General features: G+C 50.1%; 2 protein-coding genes across 2 annotated transcripts; both read right to left on the minus strand.

The window, feature by feature from the left end:
• Window positions 1-94: 94 nt before the first annotated feature.
• Window positions 95-10,471, minus strand: LOC117718629 (keratin, type II cytoskeletal 75-like). The gene is made up of 9 exons (XM_034516472.2): window positions 9,992-10,471; window positions 8,179-8,387; window positions 7,009-7,069; window positions 6,113-6,208; window positions 4,868-5,032; window positions 3,939-4,064; window positions 2,955-3,175; window positions 2,375-2,409; window positions 95-1,106 (listed from the first exon to the last, which is right to left on the minus strand). Exons 1-9 carry the CDS (start codon window positions 10,469-10,471, stop codon window positions 883-885), a joined length of 1,617 nt encoding a protein of 538 aa, XP_034372363.1. The 3' UTR covers window positions 95-882.
• Window positions 10,472-12,084: 1,613 nt separating this feature from the next.
• LOC117718628 (keratin, type II cytoskeletal 75) lies at window positions 12,085-21,826 on the minus strand. The gene is made up of 9 exons (XM_034516471.2): window positions 21,145-21,826; window positions 20,458-20,672; window positions 19,476-19,536; window positions 18,866-18,961; window positions 18,009-18,173; window positions 16,219-16,344; window positions 15,869-16,089; window positions 13,994-14,028; window positions 12,085-12,884 (listed from the first exon to the last, which is right to left on the minus strand). The coding sequence occupies exons 1-9, from the start codon at window positions 21,643-21,645 to the stop codon at window positions 12,646-12,648; spliced, it is 1,659 nt and encodes a 552-aa protein (XP_034372362.1). The 5' UTR covers window positions 21,646-21,826; the 3' UTR covers window positions 12,085-12,645.
• Window positions 21,827-22,696: the final 870 nt, after the last annotated feature.

A 22,696-nucleotide genomic window follows, 5' to 3' on the forward strand; every position in this document is an offset into this window, starting at 1 on the left:
TTCACTGCACTTGTGGGACTGTCTGTTCCCAGGGGTCACAGTTCTGAGGTTGCCGCTGGGTGTGAGACACAACACACTCAGTGAAGACCATGGGTGCTTGGTGACGGTTTATTGCAGCAGTTCTAGGAAATAGGCACGAGTAAGAGGAGCGGACAGCTTGGGAGGTGTGGCTGCTACTCCGAAGCTATGAACTTTCTTTTCCACACGGCACAGTGGCAGACGGACCAATTGTCTTTGGTATTTTGGTCTTGAACTCATAGCGGAACTCACAACCCTTTAGACGAAACCACTGTGAAGACCAAAACCCTCTGTGCAATTCCTTCCTATAACCTCACACTCCCTCTGTGCAACCAGGAGCATCCCAGTGTCCCTAGAGCAAGAACAAGCAGCAGAGATCTGCCTTTCTCTTCCAGCTTCCTGACTGGCTCTTCCTGAGGGATTGGAGAGTCTTCTTTTCGCCAGGACAAGGGATGGATAGTTATCATAGCTCAGAGTCACTCAGAAACTGGGAATCAAAGAAAGGTGACTTTGGGCCACCAAGGTCAAGTTTAAAGTTCCCATGAAGGACTAAGAGCCTCGTGTGGTTGCAGGGTCCAAGCAGATTGAGAAGGACTTTCTGCACCCCGCCTCCCCCACACTGCTTAAGGGGAAAGGTATAGCCTACAGCAGTTGAGTCTGTGTGGGTAAAGGAGGACTTTGAGATCAAGCATGGGTGGGGTATCTCTGTGGAGACCTGCCTGGAGGCAGAAGGATGATAACTTTAAAACTCACAGGCCACTTGGTATCCGTGCCTCTTGCTGGGGACTGTGGGCGTGGGTTAAGCATCAGGCCTTAGTGCTGGGGATCTGGGGGCCTGGGGACAGTGCCAAAGTGGGTGGTACTTTAGCTCCTGTAACTCTTCTTGGTGGATGATGTCTTAGAGACAATTCGCATGCTTGAGCTGCTGCCGCTCACACTGCGACCACTGGTGGAGCTAAAACCTCCGCTGCCTCCGCCTCCGTAGCAGAGGCCACTCCCACTGTAGCCGCTTCCGCTATAGCCGCTGCCACTCATGCACAGGCCACCGCCTCCACTGTAGCCTGTGCCCCCGGAGGAAGAGACCACGGCTGAAAGAAGAAGGCACGGCTGTCATTGGCAGCTGTCAGACATCCCTCCCATGCTCCTTTCCAGGCTGCCTCTCCTGCAACAGTGCTTTGCTCTCTCCCCAGGGAAGCTGGGAGGGCAGACAGCTGCCTCCTGAAGCAGCAGGAGGTAGGGTGAGCCTGACTTCAGGTTTCACTGCCTGCCTGAGTATGAACATCCATGCGGGGCTCTGTGACTTTTAAAAATTCCACAGCTGTGATGTACTATCCCCCCAAGGTAATATCATTGTGGTAGGGAACCCCCCCCCCCCCCAGTTTAAAGATGAAGAGATAGAGGTGCAAAGAGGTCAAGCAACATGCACAAGGTCACCTCTGCCTGAGACCAGGTCTTAGGCTCCTGGGCCATGTGGTCCCTTTCTCTATCAGGGCTCTCACATGGGAAGGAACATAAGAGCTCAAATTTGCATGGGGATTTTGGATTCCCATATCAGGACAGATCCAATGGCCACCTACATGTCTCTGCTAACTATTAGAATCTCCTCAGCTTCGTTACTAGACATGTTAGTGTCTGCCCTAATACTTCAGCAATCGTGAGCTCAGTTCTGTGTCCCAGACTGTCAAATACTTGAAGCAGTGGCCAGGCCTCCCTCTGGGAGTCTATTCCTCTTGTGAGGCTTCTCCTGATTCTTTCTCTAGTGGGCCACAGGCTCTGGCTTCCCTGGTGTTCTCTGACTCAGCAGAGGCCCAGGGGCTCTCATCTCCAGGACCAGGACTCAGTGCTACCGTACCACCTAAGTCACCAAGAGATCACTCCTTCTGGTCTCCTCCTGGATTCCCAGGCCACGTAGAGATGACTGTTTTACTTGCCCGGCTAATTTGCTTCAGTTCTATGTCCTCGGTACAGGTCTGTAAGTGGCTCCATATTTCTGCCAGAATAGCTGATGGCTGGGGACCCTGGCTGCATGAGGAGTCCTGTCCTATGCAGGATCCTCTGAGGCTAGGCTAGACATGTGACCACATCACAGTCTCTCGGGGATAAGAGGTCCTCTGCAGTATCTGAGGACATTTTCCCAGAATAAGAAAATGACCCTGGACTCCTTCCCCTGAGATGGAGTATGCTACAGACTCAATATGCTCTTGACACTAGTGGGGAAGAAAACCCAAGGAAAGAGGAGAGGGGCTTAATGACATGTTCACCCTAGTTGTTCATTTTCAAATTTCAGGGGTGCTAGGGACTCCCATTAGCCTCTCCTCCCCCTCCACTCTCCTGTCCTCCCAAGACATTTACTCACAGATGTTCACGGCACCAACACCTTCTCCAGTGAGCCTGTAGCAGATAGAAAGAGAAAGCATTCATTGCTGAGAGCTAAGAGAGCTCTGGGTCCCTTGCATATGATGTCACTGGTGCTGGGCACACGCTGTGTGCCAAGCCCTGTGTTTAACAAACTTGGCATTTATCTCATGAGCTCTAGAAGCTGACAAAAATACAGAAGAGAAAACCTAGAGGAGGAGGAATCAAGTCAAGATACAGAAAGAAACAGAAACTGAGACCCCATGCCAATGAGGCAGACTGGAGCAAAGTGCAAGACATGTCTGGGTGATTTACTGTCCCTGAGGTCGATGGCACTTCTGAGTGTTATAAGGCCCAAGTCACAATGTCCCTGCTTAGAGCCTTCTAGGAGACCATGGCTACCTTTGCCTCACAGCTTTAATCCCTAGCCCAGACCCAGAAGCATCTGGAGAAAGACATCTCTGAAGGAATAAGCAAGCATCTGACCTTGGCCAAGGGCACTGTAGTGAGTAGCTCAAATGGCCTCTGTAGCATACTATCTTGTTCTGGTAGCGTCTGATTGGTCTATGATGGGCACCCACCTGCACTCCTCGCCCTCCAACAGCTTTCGGTAAGTGGCGATCTCTATGTCCAGCGCCAGCTTGACATTCATGAGCTCCTGGTACTCGCGAAGCTGACGGGCCATGTCCTGCTTGGCCTTCTGCAGGGCGTCCTCCAGCTCAGCCAGCTTGTTCTTGGCATCTTTGAGAGCCAGCTCTCCACGCTGCTCGGCATCGGCAATGGAAGCCTGGAGTGTGGCACACTGCTCACAGGAGAAAGGAGGAGTCTGTGATACTGTTCACAGATCACATGTGGGTTAGATTAACTTCCCTGGAGTACATTAATGCAGTAGAAGTCAGTACTGTGTTTGAAAATAAGATCGTTCTCAGTCCCCAAGGGTAATGCAGGGCTATCTGGACGAGAAAATGACTTTCTGTGGTCTTTCTCTGGGCAGTGGGTAAGTACATACACCAAGACACGATTGACCATGTGGCCATGGTCAGAGGAAAGGCCTGTTCCAGTGTGCATCTCTAGTCCTGAGAGGCCCTCATTTGAGAGATTTCCATCTGCATCGACTGAGTTCAGCCCATGTACTGGACAGCTTTATGTCAACTTGACACAAGGTAGAGTTATCTAAGAGGAAGGAACCTCAATGCCTCTGTAAGATCAGGCTGTAGAGGATTTTCTTCATTAGTGATTGATAGGGGAGGGCCCAACCCATTATGGGTGGTGCCATTCCTGGGCTGGTGGTCCTGGGTTCTATAAGAAACCCAGGCAGAGCAAGCAGTAAGCAGGACTCTTCCATGGCCTCTGGCATCAGCTCTTGCTCCAGGTTCCTGTCCTGTTTGGGTTCCTATCCTGACTTCCTTTGATAATGAACTTTAATATGGAAGCCGATTTCCCCCAAGTTGCTTTGGTCATGATGCTTCATCAAAGCAATAGTATCCTTAACTAAGACAGCCCAGATCCAAGTCTTCCCTGATGCAGGGGCATGGATGGAATGGCCTTTGAGGTATCAGTCCTACCTGCTTCTTCAGGTTATCAATCTCAGAACGCAACCTCTGCATGGCCCGGTTCAGCTCAGAGATCTCCATCTTAGTAGTACGGAGGTCATCCCCACGCTGGCCAGCAGACCGCTGCAGCTCCTCATACTATGAAGAAGAAGGGACGTTGGGTAAGGGATGCGTGCAGCCACCAGGGATACCCAGGCTCAAGGGGTGAGGGCTGTGGCTCCCCTGTACCCTCTAGACATTTGGAGCACTGCTTGGAGAGTCCTGGATTGTCTCACTCCACCCAGTGAATCTGCTGACACCATGTCTTGCTCTGGACTTGTTCTCCATATCCACACATGTCAGCCATCGGCAGACACCTGTGGCTCTTCCCCCTTCTCCTGTCCCTGGCCTCTCTTTCCTCTCTTCTGTTCCATGGATCTGACCCTCCCAGATCAACACATGAGGAATGTTCTCTGATAGGGAATCTTCCTTCACATATATCTGTCACAACACCAGAGCAAACTGTCTCCATGCTTGGAGTATCCGTTCCAACTTGGGAAATCTCATTGTGTGTTCTATACCAAGTCTTTGTGCCCAGAGCCTTGATTCCAGCTGGCTTCAGCTCTCTTTTTGCATCTTCTGCCCTTTTCTTGAAGGCATTAGGCCTTGGTCTTGACCTCACCTTTTCCTGTTGGCATGGTGGCTGCAGCTGACCCTGTATACCTGTTTCTCTGATATAAAGCTTTGGAGACCTGGCATTTCTGCCTATATCTGACTATTTCCCTTGCTCCTGGTGGATTTGGCCCTTGGTAACGCTCAGAACATATGTAACCTCTAAGTTAAACTCAAGTACTTTGGTCCCCACTAGGCTGAGGCACTGGAGAGGGTAGGCACTTATCTTATTTGCCTATGAAACCTCTAGTCCCTATGGCTGGGTAATTGGATAGATCTTGGAACCTCACCTTGGTCTGGTACCAGGACTCAGCCTCTGCCCGGCTGCGGTTGGCGATGTCCTCGTACTGGGCCTTGACCTCAGCGATGATGCTGTCCAGGTCCAGGCTGCGGTTGTTGTCCATGGACAGCACCACAGAGGTCTCAGAGATTTGAGCCTGAAGCTGAGCCAGCTCCTGTGATTGAGCCCAAAGAGGAGAGATGAGATAGGACATTCATGCATGTGCATATGTGTGTGCACATGTGTGCAATTTTTGTGCATGTGTGCAGATATGTGTGTGAGTGCACACAGGTGTTTTGGAGATAGTGATCCCTTGGGACAGGATCTGTCATGGAGATTCTTGCTCTGAAGGCCTGGGAAGGACACTTGGGAGACCACTGAGTTTATAATTGCTTTTCAGCACCCACACATCTGTACCTGAGAGCACAGCACAGGTAATTCTAACTAGAATTCTCCAGAAGCCGCTCCTGTTGTCCAGGAAGCCCACTGACTGTCAGTACTGTGATGTCTCACTCTCTGAAGAAGCACAGTCCTTCATACCCAACTGAGACTGCACCTTGGGCAAGAAGCCTGAGTCAGAAGGGACCAAGCACCGCTCAGTCCCATCCTTTCCATGATTGCCCTGTGCTAGGAATGGGGCATGAAGATTAGCTGGAAAAAGCAGAAGGAGCACCAGAGAAAAGTCCAAAAAGCAGAGTCTTGATTATGTCTGTGGTGTTGTTCCTGCATCCCACAGAAGAGAACCCTGGTGCTCCATAAAAACATGTCTTCAGGAGAGGCAGGCCATTGTCATAACTGGATAGAAAGCACCAGCGGGCTGGGTGACTTCTGCTGATTGGTATAATTGCATCGATTTATTGTGCTCTAAGAAGAGTGGGGCGGGGCTGAGCCGGGCTGGGATGGGCGGGGCTGAGCTGGGCGGGGCTAAGTGGCCCGCAGTACTCAGACAGTCCTGTAGGAATCCTTTGAATTTGATGACATACGGATATTCTGTTTGTTCAAAAGAACACACTTATTCTAATGATTCTAGTTGGCTAAGATTGAGGTTTTGACCCTTGGAAACTTCTTCTTACCCCCAGGAACCTCACTCCCCCCCCCCCCCCCCCCCAAAGATCAGGATCTGCTCCAAGAATCGCAATCCACAGATAGTTTGGGGGAGGGGCAGAGAGGAGGCCAGGAAAGAGATGACAGTTTGTGTGCCCCTTCCACAGTACTCTCAGTCTCCAGCCTTCCAGCCAGGGTACCAGGGCCTCACCGCCTCATAGAAAGCTCTCAGGAAGTTGATCTCGTCCATCAGGGCATCCACCTTGGCCTCTAGCTCCACCTTGTTCATGTAAGCAGCGTCCACATCCTAGGCACAGAGCATGCGATCATTGTGGGTCCTACCCTTCCCGGGTTGCCTAGCAGCCTCTGGAAATTACCTCTGAAGCTAGTGGGACAGCTTCAGCTCCCGGAGAGTACATGCCTTTCCCCGAATGTTATCGAGTGGCACTGGAGAGATGGGAGGTTCACCTAGTACTTCAGGAGTGCCTGTGTGCTGCTCGTCAGCTAGGGCCATTTGCAAGGGTCTCCTATATCTCCTTCCATGGTGAAGATGCTCCATCCTGGGTCATAGGTTCCTATTGCCTACAAGCTCTTCAAGACTCTCCCCAAAGACTGCATGGCTTCTCTCCTTACACCTCTACCGTTCCATTTCCTTTCCCTTCTCTCCAAGCTGCTGCTCTGTTCCTTCTTTAGTATAATCCTCAGAGATTTTTCTCTTCCATCTGCCATTCTCAAAGCAGGACAGTTAGACCTCATCCTCTTACTGCCTCATCCTCTTACTGCCCTGTCTCATCCTCTTACTGCCCTGCCTCATCAAGATTGGTTTTGTGCTCTGGATTCCGAGCTGAGGGCCAGACCCAGTTGGCTCCCCTCATCCTACATTGTCCTGGGCAAGGAAAGGGGCTGGTGCCATCACTCACATAGGTTGGACATGGGAGTCCTGGATCCTGAACTACGTCTAACTAACTCTGTACAACAAAACGAACCTCCCCAGACCTCAGTGTCCTCATGTTTAAAGTCAGATATACCTCGAGGAAAACCACGAGCTTCAGTGAAAGTTCTGCCTCCCCCAGGAAACCGCCACGGTGAGGGTGCCCTTGCACTTACTTTTTTGAGTACCACAAACTCATTCTCTGCCGCTGTGCGTCTGTGGATTTCCTCTTCATACCTGTGGAAAGGGCAGAGGAGGGTGGATGTTGGGAGTAGGGCTTGAGAGTGAGGTTGAACTCACTCTGTCTGTCCTGGTTCTTGAAGTCCCCCACCATTCTGCATATTCTTCAACTCAGGGCACACATGGAGAACATTGCCTTGTGGTGTGGCCCCCCTCATACATATGTGGCCCGGAATCCCAAACCAAACACCCCTACTTCTACCAAAAGAAAACTCAAACCGAAAGTGGCAAAATGGTATCCCTCTTCCTGTTCACACAGCCTGGATCTCTAAAGAAGCATGCCCCTTCCTTGACTCCTCCTCCTCCTCCTGTTCCTCCTCCTTTTTGACTGGCAGCCCCTGGCCTCTAGCCTGGCTCCTGACACTCTGCCATTGCCCCCTCCCTCCACATGTCAACCATACTGAACTCTATAATGAAGGTGGAGTCTTCAGGCTAATAGGATCCCCCACCCCAGATTTCTCATCTTCAATTTGCTGTACTGCCTCTGGTACCCACGGCATGCTACAGTTCTCTCTGTACACCATCCTTTGAGAAGGGAGCTTCCCTTCTATTGCAGTGGCCCTCTGCCCACCCAGGCTGCGTCAGCATTAGGACATCCCATGCTCCCTGCTGGGCATTCATGGAGTTATTAATTGTGACTGGGAAACTGCATGTGGTTCTGGGAGAATCTTTTTCTTCTCTATTTCTTCTGCCTCCTAGGTAGGGCTGGGGTGAAGACATAAACCCAATAAATGAACACTTAGTTGAATAAATGGAGGGGTGGAGTCTCTGGCTTTAATTCTTAACTCATGAGTTGCTCTTCGTATAATCTTGGGTAAGTGAGTGGACAACTCAGAGCCTGTATTTTCTGTCTGCCGAGGTTAAAGGTTATTACATATAGACAGGCCTTTGGACTCATATGGCCATTTCCTTGTTAACTCCAGCCCTTCCTTCTTCAAACCCCAACATTTTGGACCAAAGAACTCTGTTTATCTTATGCCCCAAGTGTGTGTCTCATTCCCACCAGATGGGGCAGTGTGGAGAACTGCAGAATGCTGTGGAATAGCACCGCTTCCTCTCCGTTAGCCTGACCTTCCCTGGCCCCATGGCTCTGAGGATCCACTCACTTGTTCTTGAAGTCCTCGACCACGTCCTGCATGTTCTTCAGCTCTGTCTCCAGCCTGCCCCGCTCCCCTCCCAGGCACTCCAGCTGGCGCTTCAGATTGGTGATGTAGGCTTCGAACATGGGCTCTAGATTGGTCCTGGTTGTTTTGTGCTCTTGGAGGAGACTCCATTTGGTCTCTAAGACTTTGTTTTGTTGCTCCAGGAACCGTACCTGTCCCGGCCAAAGGTAAGAGAGTGTGAGGGCTTCCTCCCTCAGCTTGTCACATGCTCTGTGATGTAGAACCCCCAATAGTGAGGGACCCTGCATGACCTCAAAACCCAGGTGGTGGCTTCTGCCCTCTCCCCTGAACTGCAAGGAGCCTGGGATGTGGAGAGTCAAGTCAGTGTTGGTACATTGGGCTTGGGAGGCGAATGATATGTCCAGAGGGGCTGGAAGCCATATGAATATACCAACCACGTTGGCATATGGTAATTTAGGAAAAGAACATTGTAGCTAACTGAGACCAAACTGATTCCTATCATATGGGTGGGAGGGTTATAGAAGAAAATTCTATCTGTCCATTTCCTTTCTGGGAGGATTTTTCAGGATCTGGAACTTAGACTCAGTTGCCCGTCATTCTAGAAATGTTAGTATCGGTCATTCTGGAATTGCATTGAGGGGGCCTGGGCACAATCCCAGCCATGTCTCTTACTAGTCACATGGCTCTCTGGAGTTGCTCCTGAGTCCCTTGTGGTCTTGAGCTATTATTTGGTTTCTGGGCTTAGCTCCATCTGATCCTGATTCTGGGAATTATGCATAGCTTTTTCCCTCAACCTGAAGTCCTTCCACTGGGAGGAATTAGAATGTCACTTAGCTTCTAAGAATGAGGGAACACCTTCATGCCTCAGAGATAGTGGTGTCCCCACAGGGTCTTTAACAAATGTCTCTTTCCCTTGCCACTCCCACAGTGGGAGGGAGAGTGCCCTGGCTCCAAGTCCTACCCAAGCTACCCACCACTCCCCATCCCCTCTCCTCTGAATAAACCAGGAAAAGGCAAAGCCTAGAATCTCTCCTTCTCAGCCAGGTCCCTGGAAGTCATGCTCCTGTTGGAATAACCCAGGCCAATGACCTGCTCCCCATGAGGAGGCATTTGTAGTTCAACAGAGCCACAATGGGACCTGACAGTTCGTCTGTTCCGCCCTTCTGGGGCTTGAAAAGAGGAATGACTTTCCTCTCAGTAGTCTAAACTGTAGCCTGAGCTGGACACCTCTCAACTCCACACTCTTCTTCATCCCAGGGATGTGTGTAGCCTGAGGGGTCCAGGGCTGTGGCGGAGCTCTTTCCCAGCGGCAGCATGAGATAGTGCACAATGGCATCAGGTCCCACAGGCCTCTCTCCCAGAACATTTAGGACCCTTAGGAGCCCAAGTCACACAGCCATTGTGACTGAGCTGCAGTCCCATACTTCATCTCAACACCCACACGGCTTCCTAAACCCAGGCTATCACCAAGGTGCACCAACAGGGAAATATGTGGGAAAAAGAAAGGGACCCCAACGCACTTCGGTGCAATACAACCTTTGTTTCTTTACCACATTCCCTCCAAACTGTCTAGCTGAGCCCATGATCACTGACCACCAGAGTAGCAGCTTCGTCATTGTGGGTCTGAGAACTCTCGAGCTGGATGGAGGTAGGCACATATCAGCTACCCCATCAGTAGATTGCCTAGCCTCCAGGTGCATGTGTCCTGGGAAGCCAAAGGTGACCTCAGAAAAGCCCAGAAAGTAGATTTCAAAAGGCAGCTGTCTTAGCAGTGGGGACCCCTCTTGCCCCTCACCTTGTCTATGAAGGAGGCGAACTTGTTGTTGAGGGTCTTGATCTGCTCCCTCTCCTCCTTTCGAACTCGCTGGAGAGATGGATCAATCTCCAGGTGCAGGGGTGTAAGGAGACTCTGGTTGACAGTGACTTCATGGATGCCTCCAGCTCCAGGGGCCATCCCGCCTCCAAATCCATACCCGCCATAGGCTCCTCCAACTCTGTATCCTATGCCGCTGACACCCAGACCACAGGCAGCACCTCCAAAGCTGGCTCGGCTGGAGCGGTAGGCCCCACCAATGGAGATTCTCTTGTTACCCCCAAAGCTGTGCAGGCTTCTCGTTCCAAAACCACCCCCTATGCTGCCTCCAAAACTCTTCCCACTCTGGGACACGGAGACAGAACTGAAACCAGGCCGACAGCCAGGAAGGAGGCTAGCTGAGGAGGCACTGAAATTCCGGGTGCCCCCAGACTTGATGGTCACCGAGGATCGCTGGGTCATGGTGGAAGTTGATGTCAAAGGGCAATGAAGCAAAAGAATGGCAAGAGTGGAGAGCCTTCGAAGTCTGGCTCACCGGGGCTCATCTTGAGTTTTATCCCTTTCAAGAACTGGGCTTGGCCAGAGCAGATCAAAGACCACTGTGTTGTGTTCACCCTAATGGCATGTCTGGCCACAACCCATCTTCCTGCCTGCTAATCATGGTGGGAAACACCCTACCCTGGGCAGGACCAGGCCTGGGGAGTCCAGCCCGAGGCATACCTGGGTCCAGAGCTCTCCACTTGCCCAGGTTCTGTCACACACTCTGGACCGCCCCTGCACCCGAGGCTTCCATCCATGGCTCTCCCCTCCACGCCTAGCTCCCAGATCCAAACATCTGACTGTGCCCATCTCACCTTGGTCACTTACATACGTATTTTAAAACTCCATTTACCAAGGGTCGAGTCTGTGCCACACCATGTGGCGGGTCTACCACAAACACTGCTACATTTTATTTTTTGTAACTTTATGAAAATGTATGATGGATCATTGCCAGCATTTTTTTGAGCAGCATCATAGGAGACAAACCTCCAACTGTTAGCCTGCCAATGATGGCTGGTTTTGCCCTTGGTTTCTACCTGCAACCATTGGCACACAGGTCACATGGTCAGGGAATGCAGGAGAAGCACTAGAACCCAGTGGCTGATTGGGCTATGTGCCCAGAATCCATGTACTTCACATAGCAGGGGAAAGTGAGGTCTCTGGTCCTTCCTAAGAAGTGGTCTGAGATCACCCCCAATCTCTGCCCTCTTCTCTTTCTACCCGGTCTTAGCTAGTGAATCTGACAATTATTCTCAGGGCTTTTCCCATCTACTCTGAAATCATTACCCTCTTAACCATCCTAGACTTCGGTCTTTTATTTTACATCCCTCCCTTCTGACTCCTATGATAAAACTTCTTTCCAAGAATGAATGGTTTTCACAGATCTGGTTGGCAGCTCCTATCATTAATCCTAAGTGATGAGCCCACCCTATGCAAACACCTGGCCCCTGCTCACAATTAGTCCCCTTAGTCATCCCCTTAGGTCCTGGGAGGAGGGGTCCAGGAGACTATAAACTCAGGAATGAGGAGCAGCTTCCTGGGTGTCTCCCTGTCTTGCAATTATGGGCTCATTTGCTCCTTGGCCTCAGGGCTGACTTTTAACTCCTCTCCTGCCCTGTTATTTCTCTGCTCAGGTCTACAAGTTTGTAGCTGTTGGGGAACAATCAGCTCCTTTGCAGGCTAGTGCCTTGACCACCCATCCTACGTCAGTGCTGTCCCAGGAACACAAGCTGATTTGGGGAGGGTATGGCCTCACCCTGCATGACATATTGAGCAAGAGGCTGGGCAGGGCCAGGAGTTGGGACTTCCCAAACAAGCATTCCAAAGAAAGGCAAGGGACTTAGGAGCTGCTGAAGGAGGAAGACTATTGGCCCGCTGCCCTCCCCATGCTCCCCCTTCCCCAACTCCCCCCTCCAGCTCCTCTGGAAGGGGCAACAGCTGCTGTGCCCTTGAGTACTGCTTGTATGGAACAACACTGGCTGGGGCTGCCTGAGAGTCAGAGTGCTCCAGGCTCATCAGTACTGCACACAGAGGACTGAGCCAAACACATGACACATGCATTTAATAGGCAGATTCCAGGGGAAAAACAGAGGAGCGTTGACTCTTGCTGGTAGTTTATAAGCAGCCAGAGATGGTCAAGACAGACTGGTGTTGAGTTGGCCTGGGAGACACAGACTGCACCTGGAGGAAAGGGGCAGGTGGCACAGAAGGGGCATTTTCAGATGCCTGGGGGTATTTTCAGATGCTTGGAGGAGTATTTTCAGATGCTTGGGGGGCATTTGCAGATGCTTGGGGGACATTTGCAGATGCTTGGGGGGCATCTGCAGATGTCCGGCCCTGCCAGATCCGTTGATTGTGAACTTTGGAGGGGCGTGAGCTCTGGGTCTGTGTGTCTAACACAAAGAAGTACAAGGAGCAGCCCAGGGCTGTCAGGAGGCTGCTATAGGCCAGAGAAAGGGTTTAGCCAGGATGCCAGGATCCCTGGCAACCGGGGAGGGGGCTGTTGTGAAGAAGATATGAGAGAAGGGTCCAGACATCCAGTTGTAAGTGTGAAGAGGCTTCGGGGCAGTGGCAAGGGGGACTGCCAGCTGGCTACCTCAGTGCTTGTAACTTTTCCTGCTGGATGATGTGCTGGAGACAAACTTGATGCTGGAGCCACTTCCCACTGGTCCCCGGCTGCTACTGGTGGTAAAACCAGAACCTCCCAGACCTGTGCCCAGGCTATGTCCACCACTGGTCGTGAAGGAGTAGCCACTGTTCCCACCAAGACCCAAGCTTCCTCCTCCAATGTTGGCACCACTACCATAGCCACTGGAAACCGTAGAAGTGACCACAGCTGTGGAGAAGAGGAGACAGGATCAGAATTGCAGGCAGGAGAGAAGGTGCCTGTCATGAGTACCTGTCATGAGTGCCCTGGAGCTTCTACAGTCACAGATGCTGGCCCTCCTGTTTCCTGCTTGCATTGTGAGATCCTGCCTTAGGCCTCCACCTTTGCTGGACTGTGGTGCCTCCCATTTCTGCCCAGTGCTTCTCTTCCAGAACCTGTTGGAGACATTTCCCTCTCTGCTATGTAGGACCACTGCTGCTCTGTCTGAGCCTGTCTACCTCTTCAGGTTTGACTCTGGAGTCTCTTTCCTTCTGGACACTCACAGGAATACACATATCCTTCTCCTAAAGTCCCCTTGGTGTGGCATTCTAAACCCAGATGGTAGCTACTGAAAAGCCTAGAACCTCCTGGTAGCAACACTCTGTAGTGGCAAACTCTCACCAGACTGTTCAAAGCTGGCAGGGCCATCTCACTAGCTATGGTTTGTGTCTAGTGTAAGTATTTTGTCTAAAGGGCCTAGGCAAAGCTAAGAGCCCTTGTGTGCCCCGTCCCTGTCAAATGCTCATCTCCAAGCTCTTGAAACTAGGCTTGCAACCCCAAGGAATCCTGTAAGACAATCTCAGAACCTCCCCAACCTGTCCAGAGGTTGGCCCCTAAAGATTCTTATCTAATCTGGGAACTACATGTAGGAAGGTGTTGGAATTAGAAGCCAGCCTGGGTCCCATTAAATCTGTCTTTAAAAAAAAAATTTCTTTAGCTCTGAACCCACGATCACTTAGATGGTATGGATTTTAACTCAGTGGGGAACACAAACAAAACACCAAGACATGACTGGGAGCAGAGCTTGTTGGTATGAGGCAGAGGTAAGATAGAGTGGGCATATGGGAGAGTAGTCAGAATACTCGTGAGGCCCTAGGTTCAACCTCCAACACCTAAATAAATAAATAAATAAATAAATAAATAAATAAAGCCCTTTTAATCCACTATGACTTTTTCCTCAGCAAACTCGGGCCCCCACACTTTCTCAAAATGAACTCTGCCTTTAGAGTTCTCACAGTTGGCTTGGCTCCACCCTTCTTCTGACCACATGAGCCCCAGGCCACAGGGGTCATACTCACAGATGTTCACTGGGGAAACTCCCTCTCCGCTCAGCCTGGTTAGGAGGAGAGGAGGGAAGGTTACTGTCCAGGTCGTCACTTGGCAGGTATTTGCAATGACAAAATTTTGTGGTTGTTTTAAAGTGCATTGAAAACCCCCTTTATTATTATTATTATTATTATTATTATTATTATTATTATTATTATTTATTGCAAAAGTCATGCAGGTTTTAAACTCTAAAAATACTTGAGATACTAAAAATAGTAAGGGTCTCATAAACAGAGTCTGTGGTTTGGAGCCATACAGTTTGGGTTTAAATCTGAGGAAATGAAAACCAATCACAGACTAGAGTTCATTAGAACGGCAGGCCATTCTCCATAACAGATTTCTCTCTTGACAAGGGTTGCTTGTCAGACATCGAGACTTTTATAGGTGTGGAGAGGCATCCAAATCATGAAAATAACAGTAGTTACAATCAGTCTATTGTTGTCTTAGTAACTGGCCTTCATCCCCAAGTGCTCACTCAGAGCTAACACTAACAATATTGAGAACCTGTTACAGTCATTACCGTTCACTTTTCTCAACAGACCTATTAGGTAGGAATTACTATCTCAGTTTTACAGTGGGAAATTGAAGATCAGAGATCACAGGATTTGAAACAAGATTCATCTGCCCTCAAAGCCCATTCCATTGGCTGCTAAACTGAATGACAGCAAGGTTTTTATTTTTTTTTTTTAACTTAAGTAAAACATTTTTAGGGGTGTAGAGATACCATATGGTTAAGAGCACTTGTTTCTACAGAGGATCCAGGCTCTCACAACCGACAACCATTGGTATCTCCAGCTCCAGGGGATCCGATGCCCTCTCTGACTCCACAGGTTCCAGGCAAAACACTCATACATATAAAAATAAATAAATAAATAGACCTTTACATTTTGTGTGTATGCCTATGTGTGGGTATATATATTCAAGTGTAGTTGACAGAAGAAGTCAGAAAAGGGTGTTGGATACCCTGCAGTTGGAATTACAGGCTATTATTATTAGTCACTCAATGTGACTAAACCAAAAACCAACTTTGGTCCTCTGTTAGAGCAGCACATGTTCTTAACCATTGAGCCACCGCTCCAGCTCCAAGAACAAAACAACATAATACAACAACACCTAAATAAAAACAAAAAATACTTGTTACATGCCAGGAGTGGTCATGATATTGCCTTATTTTAACCTTTTAAACAATATACAGCATAAGAATTATCAATATCCTCATTTGACAGATAGGAACACTGAGATGTGGGATGGTTAAGTAACTTGCCCTTAGTGACATAGCCATCAAATAAGAATAGCAAAATCCTATGAGCTTTGGGGTGTCACAGAATATAGTTCCTTTATTCTTTTTTTAAAAATTTTATTTATATGAGTACACTGCAGCTGGCTTCAGACACACCAGAAGAGGGCATCAGATCCCATTACAGATGGTCGTGAACCACCATGTGGTTGCTGGGAATTGAACTCAGGACCTCTGGAAGAACAGTCAGTGCTCTTGACCACTGAGCCATCTCTCCAGCCTTCATCCCTTTATTCTGCCCATGAAGAAATTAAGGGCTAGAGAGAGACCAACTTTTCATAATGAGTGGGGATCTATAAGCTCAAATCTAGGACCGTTTCTTTCAGTCCAGAGCCTTTTACCCCAATTTTTCAGGCACTATGTAACCAGTCCTCTCTTTTAATAGGATGTGATTGTTTAGACCTGCTCAGGCCTTAGATTTCTATGGGGTGCACCCAGAACGACATAGCAGTCTGGAAAGAGATTTGCACCTGCTCAATGCCACAGCTCAGACTGCTGAAGTAAGTTCTGTTCCCTTTGAGAACAAACAGCTGGTCACCTCTCCCCTCACCTGCACTCCTCGCCCTCCAACAGCTTCCTGTAGGTGGCGATCTCCACATCCAGGGCCAGCTTGACATTCATGAGCTCCTGGTACTCGCGCAGCAGCCGGGCCATGTCCTGCTTGGCTTTCTGCAGGGCATCTTCAAGCTCCACCAGCTTGGCCCGAGCATCCTTGAGGGCTAGCTCTCCACGCTGCTCAGCATCAGAGATAGCGGTTTGCAGGCTGGAGCACTGAAGAGAAAGAAGGTGTCATGAGTCTGTGGACAGACCCTGGAGGCACTGTGATCCTTGGATAGGAGTCTCTGGAGATGGTGGGATTGGCCAGAAGAAACGAGCATGCTTGTGCTCACTGAACTGTACCTGCTTCTTGACGGCATCGATCTCAGATCTCAGCCTCTGGATCATCCGGTTCATCTCTGAAATCTCTTGTTTGGTGTTGCGGAGGTCATCACCATGGCGGCCTGCTGTCACCTGCAGCTCCTCATACTGTTAGAAACAGAGCAGACCACCTAGTCAAATGCCTATGAGCCAAGCAGACGCTCACTCACTGGCCATGTTCCCTTTCCCCCATTCTTTCCAGGAAGTTCTTCCTGAGCCCATCTGCTTGTTGAGAGGTAGCAGGCTCGCTCTAGAAACAGCACAGAAGCATGAGCTGATCCTGGTTCTCAGATGCTTATACTGTTTCCCGTGTGTATCCAAACATGTAAGCATCCAGTGGTAAACAAACAGGGTCTTTCAGAGTGCCACAAAGGAGTCCAACTTGGGTTTGAAGGTGTGTGGTGTGGTGGTAGGGGGCAGTGTGCGTGGAAGGAAAAGGGACTGAAGGGGAAACACTGAGCTGTCATCTGCAGTGTGGGTAAGAAGGGCCTATATAGTCAGCTCAGAGAGAGAACATTCCAGACTGGACAAAGGAGAAACTCTGAGGCAGGGGAAGTGGTGGTAAGTTGTAAAGGCGAGGAGGTAGCTTGCTCACTGCCACTGTGTGGTGGGGCTTCTTGTATCAGGATTCGCTACACCCATGAGTTTTGGTAGACTTGTAGTGCTGGGAATCAGAGAGGAAGGGCAAGAAACCATGTGGACATTGCCAAAACTACAGGAGGCTTAGTGTTGACCCGGTGGAGGCTCTGGTCTCAGAGGTGCTCATGCTAAACCCAGGGCAAGTTTGTATACAAGGGATTGCTACACCCTGCCTCCTCCAGCGTATTTTGTAGAAGGGCTCCTATCTGAGTCAAGAACCATTCTGTTTGGAAAGTGCTGGACAGCTCAGCTTCCTCTGCTGCCAGATTCTCAGGATTAGAAGGAATGACAACCCCAAACCGCAGGGAAATGTCTGTTACTAATCTCACATCCTGCTGGGGCTAAATGTATCCTAATTTTCATTCATTGTCAAGGAGCTACAGTGGACCCTTGACATTGGAAACCTGCTTCTTTTCTCTCACTTCTCACCAGAAGGGACTAACAAAGTACACGGGGCAGGACAAGGGATGGGGTCAGAGAGCCGTAAGCAGATGCCCCGGTGGCAGGCCTGGGTTTGGCAAGGGTTGGCTCTGGGTCTGCCACACTGTTCTAGGACAAACCTTCTGGCTGCCCAGGCTTTCAGAGGTATTTCTCTAAGGTCATCGCTCCCTCGCCCTTGTACAAGTGTGCATCCTTGTCTTGTAACTGCCAGCACTAACTCCCTCTTGGGCCCTCACTGTCCTTTACCCTCCTCTGCTCACCTGCTGGACCGAAGACCTAGATCTTGCTGGAAGCCCTGTGGTGTCTTTTTTCCCTTCTGTGAATGCCAATCCTCTTTCTGAACTTCTAGACCCCAAATTCTCTGATTGTAGTTTCTGTATTTATAATCCTAAACCTCTGTTTGGCAGAGCGGAGAAGCCCAGATTATATGAAGAGTTCATAAGCCCTTTATGTGTGTGATGCAGACTTCTTCATCATTTTGGAATCTCACCCAGTTCAATCTATCGTGAGAAATGTTGACCAGGCGTGTCCTTCTGAGCACCCTACACTTCCTGGGCAACACACTGGTGTGTGCTTTGACTCGTGTAAGTGTTTAAGCTAATTTCCCTGTGTCAGGGCTCACTTGTGAAGATTCAGTGAGGGAAGTGAAGGAGTGCCGCCTCAGAGCACTCAGCCCAAGCACAATGCCTCACCTTGGTCTGGTACCAGGACTCAGCCTCTGCCCGGCTACGGTTGGCAATGTCCTCGTACTGGGCCTTGACCTCAGCGATGATGCTGTCCAGGTCCAGGCTGCGGTTGTTGTCCATGGAGAGGACCACAGAGGTGTCACTCACCTGGTTCTGCATCTGAGACAGCTCCTGCAGGGTTGTCAACTCAGAGTCACCCAGGAACAAATGAAAGGGGCCTTGTACTTCTGAGGTGACTACTGGCTAGGAATCACTTCTCCGGCATCCCTGGCAGAAGTCCTTCCCGGTGCCCTTCCCCTCCCCCAGTTCTGATAATCATGTCCTCGGAAGTTTCTAGACGACTCATCAGTGTGATGGTGGGACTGTTCTCTCTGGTTTCAGTGATGCTTTCCACTGGTGGATACAATTTCAACATGTGGGGCGATGTCTCACAGGGGTGTTCTTTGGAATCTAGCCATCCCACCCCACAGTGTGACTTCAACATTTCCTTCCTCTGTCTCTCCACAGACCCAGGTATCTGCTTTCCAAATGACAGAGCCCCCCAATGAGGCCTCTTCTGAGGCCAAGCAGTCATCTGGCCACTGAGTTGAGCTATAGCTGAGGAAAAAGAGTGGGTGCAGTCTTTATCTCCTCCTTGCTAGGGCTGTCTTGCCATTTGTGGGGGGTAGGGAAAGGTCTCATACTTTCATACGGCAAAGTTCCCAGCATTCCTCTCTGGCACCACCTTTCCCCCAGGCTTCCTCACAGGATGCCCTGGGGAGAGATACCAGCTCAACTCACTAAGTGAATGATACCCTGAAGCATCCTTTTCTTTCTAGGAGGCTCTGGTGCCAGGACCAACAGAAACACTTGCAGACTCTTACTGCCTCATAGATCATCCGGTAGAAGTTGATCTGGTCAGTCAGAGAGTCGACCTTGGCTTCCAGCTCCACCTTGTTCATATAGGCACCATCTACGTCCTGAAATGACCCCAGATCCAAACAGTGAGTCAAAAGAAGCTGAGAGTATCTAACCTGGATTTCCAGGGGATCGGGCGAGGTGGCTGACAGAAACCTGATCAGAAGTAGGGATATGTACTGATATACGTGTTATATTCTGAAACGTTTGAGCTCATCAGATGATCTCATCATTGATGTGATTTGATATATCTTGGGGGAGCCTGGGACCAGACTGCCTCATATTCTGAGATTGGATGTTAAAACTCAATCTCTTTTTCTCTCCTCTCTCCCCCTTTCTCCCCCCTCCTCCAGCCTCCTCTCTGAAGCCCCTTCTCTCTGCCTCTCAAGGCCAGCTCTTGAATGCAGGGCTTGGCAAATCCTGGATACATTCTGCCCCTGATCTACATACCCAGCCCTTCTTTCTTTGAAGCATGGTATCACCGTGTAGCCTAGGCTGGCTTCAAGCTTGGCTCTTCTGAGTGAGAGGATCACAGGCTCATAAATCAATCTCACTGAAGAGACATGCCTCACTCACCTTTTTCAGGCCCACAAACTCGTTCTCGGCAGCCGCACGCTTGTTAATTTCGTCTTCATACCTGCAAGGGTGAGGGCAAGGGGCTGTGAGGTTGAGCAAGGCTTCTGCTTAATTCTCCGGCAGCTGTGGCAAGAGTTAAAAGGCCTTCCGTTCTTTTCAGCTCTTTGGTGACCTGCACATGACTCTGGGTGATTCACTTAACCCTTGTTTTCTTCCTCCATAAAAGGTAGATAATTCCTTCTGCTTTTTATAAGATTAGAAGGTGAGCATAGACTCACGGGAACAGAATCATGTGCTCAGGCAATTTTATCACTGTATAGACACATAGTCCCAATCACCAGAAATACATGCTGCTCCAGTAACGCCTGCTGAACAGGCAAAGAAAGCTGTATTTGTTCCAGACAAATTAGTTACATTTGTTCCAGACAAATTTAGTTACATTTTGTTTGAAATATTTTCACTGGGCCTCAGAGAGACCACTGAGATCTGTACTCAGTGGTCATTTGTGATTAAGCAGAGCTTAAGCTAGCTGTAGCCTATGCACTGTAACCCAAACGATGAACAGACAGTGTTCACCTCCACAAGGAAGGACAGAACCCTTCCTTGCTTGCTATCTTCCTTCACTCCGAGCTTATGTCATCTGGGAAATTCAAACCATCTCAGCCCCTGGGCTCACATCCAGTGGAGATGAACAGCATGCCAAAGGTGAAGCAGCACTGTTTACCAGAATGAGCAGCAGTGTTCATTTTGACAGATGATGCTGGTGCCCATTTCAGTGGTGTAGACAGATAAGAACAGGTTCCTTGTTAGCCCTGATTCTGAGCCAAAGGCACCTTGGTCCCCTCCATCTTCTGTACTCTGGGCTCCCTGCTCACCCAACAGTCCTGGCTGGTGTGGCACTCACTTCTTTGCATTTTCTGGACCTCAGAGGAAGTAGCCCCAGGGATGGTTGTGTGCAGTCTGGAGCCTGTCTCCCACTCACCTGACTTTGAAGTCTTCTACAACCTCCTGCATGTTCCTCAGTTCAGCATCCAGTCTGCCTCTTTCAGCCATGACGCCATCCAGCTGCCGGCGGAGGTCATTGACATACGCATCGAAGAAAGGCTCCAGGTTCTGTCTGACTGTCCTGGAGCCCTGCTCCTGCAGGAGATTCCACTTGGTCTCCAGGACCTTGTTCTGCTGTTCCAGGAAGCGTACCTACAGGTGAGCAGAGAGAACGAGCCCCACTTGAGAAGCCAGGGAGGCAGAATCAGGTACACCTGCTAACAAAGGAGACAAACACAAAGGGCTTTTCCGCCATGATCGATCAGCAGCTGTGTAATGAAAGCACCGCCTCCAAATGAGAAAGCCCATGAAGGTGCCCCAGAGACTCTAGAGTTTTTATAGACTGGACATGGGGATGAACATAGCCTCTAATGATGGGAGTCATGGGGTCTGGGTAGGGGCACAGTTAGAACCTCTCTTTCTGGAGGGGGACTCCCATAGAGGAGGAGGAGGCATCTCTACAAGGTCCTGTGGGCCAGATGGCCTGACTTGAAAATGTCTCTGTCCATGGCTGGTATTGGTTGGTTCTCTTTGTGACCCCACATTGTTGCTATCTCCAAAGATGAGCCACCCCAACCTAGTTACTCCATGCACTGGGAACTTGGATGGTGAGCACAGGCCCCACCTTGTCAATGAAGGAGGCAAACTTGTTGTTCAGTGTCTTGATCTGTTCCCGCTCTTCTTTCCGAACCCGCTGGATTGTGGGGTCGATTTGCAGGTTGAGGGGAGTCAGGAGGCTCTGGTTGACAGTAACTTCTTGAATGCCTCCAGAGGGACAGACAGAGAAACCAGGGCCACCAAAGCCCCCTCCAATGCCACCTCCATAACCAAAGCCACTGCTGCCCCCAAAGCCACTGCTAGCCCTGCCACCAAAGCCACCCCTGAAGCCACTGCCAGCATATCCACCAACGGAGACACGCCTGGTCCCTCCCAGGTTGTAGAGGCTGCGGCTCCCAAAGCCAGAACCAATACCACTGATCCTGCCCAGTCCCCCACTGTTTCCTGAGGAGCGGGCCACAGACACGGAGCTGAAGCGGGAGCGTCCAGCGGTAGGCGTGGTGGCCGAGGCTGTGCTGAAGCCCCTGCGGCTGCCGGAGTGGAAGGTGATGGTGGACTGCCGAGACATGGTGGGCAAAGAAGGCAGCACAGGAGCTCCGAGGTAGATGCGTGAGGGGGATAGAGAAGCCAGGCGGTTAGGTAGGTACAGGTCCTTTAGCTTTTATGGGCCTCCCCCAAAGGGCGGGGCTTGATTAATGAAGAGGCTCCTGCTGATGGCATCCCCTAGGCATCTGCCAGCCCTGAGGTCACCCTGAGTACCCCGCAGAAAATGGCATTAAAAAAAAAAAAAGCCACCGGTTGGTTGGTTTGCTGCCTCCCTCTCCCCCTCCCCCACGTGGAAACTTCTTTCTAGTTGTAACTTGATCAGCAGACCAGTGAGAATAAACTTAATTGCTTTTAGTCATGTCCTAACCATGCATCTTCTAATGGAGTCAAAAACACTGCCTCATTTTTGAACCGCTTTCTTAGGCCCAGGACCAACTCCCTCTAGTCCAAACATCTTGTGTCAACACAAGCGGCTGCTACACTGTCTCCTGTTCCTTCCTGTGTTTCTGACACAGGAGCATTTTCTCAGCAGTTACCCCAGCCTCCCCCAACCACATCAGGCTGGTCCTCCAAGTCTGTGTTCATCTTCCTTAGGCTTCCACAAGCATAAGTGGCCCTTTAATTTGCTCTAAATCATCCATGCCTGCTGAGTATCACATGCGACTTCCTGGAGCACGTGTGTCCCTATGCACACGCATGGATATCATGTCTGTGCCGATCTTTGCCTTTGAAGGCCATTTGTCATTCTGTCTTCTGTGGACAGGAGTGGGAACAGAAAGACTTGGGTTTGGATTCCAACTCCTCTAGTGGCTAGCCATGGGTCCCTGTACTTGTGATAGACTTTCCTGAGGCTCAGTGTGTCTCTGTGAAACGAGTTTATGGAGAGTATTCATGTATGAAAAATGCTTTCACAGTGGCTCAGCCTTATAAATGCAAAGAATATGCCCACTGTGTCAGTCTCCTGCAGATAATACAGGTATCACTGAACGGCTGGCCACATGTCCATCCTAGAGCGAGTCCTGTGAGGACTGGAAAGAAATGTAACATGCATTCTTGATCTATTATCAATAAGC

Source organism: Arvicanthis niloticus, chromosome 13, assembly GCF_011762505.2.
Source record: "Arvicanthis niloticus isolate mArvNil1 chromosome 13, mArvNil1.pat.X, whole genome shotgun sequence".
Lineage (NCBI taxonomy): Eukaryota > Metazoa > Chordata > Mammalia > Rodentia > Muridae > Arvicanthis > Arvicanthis niloticus.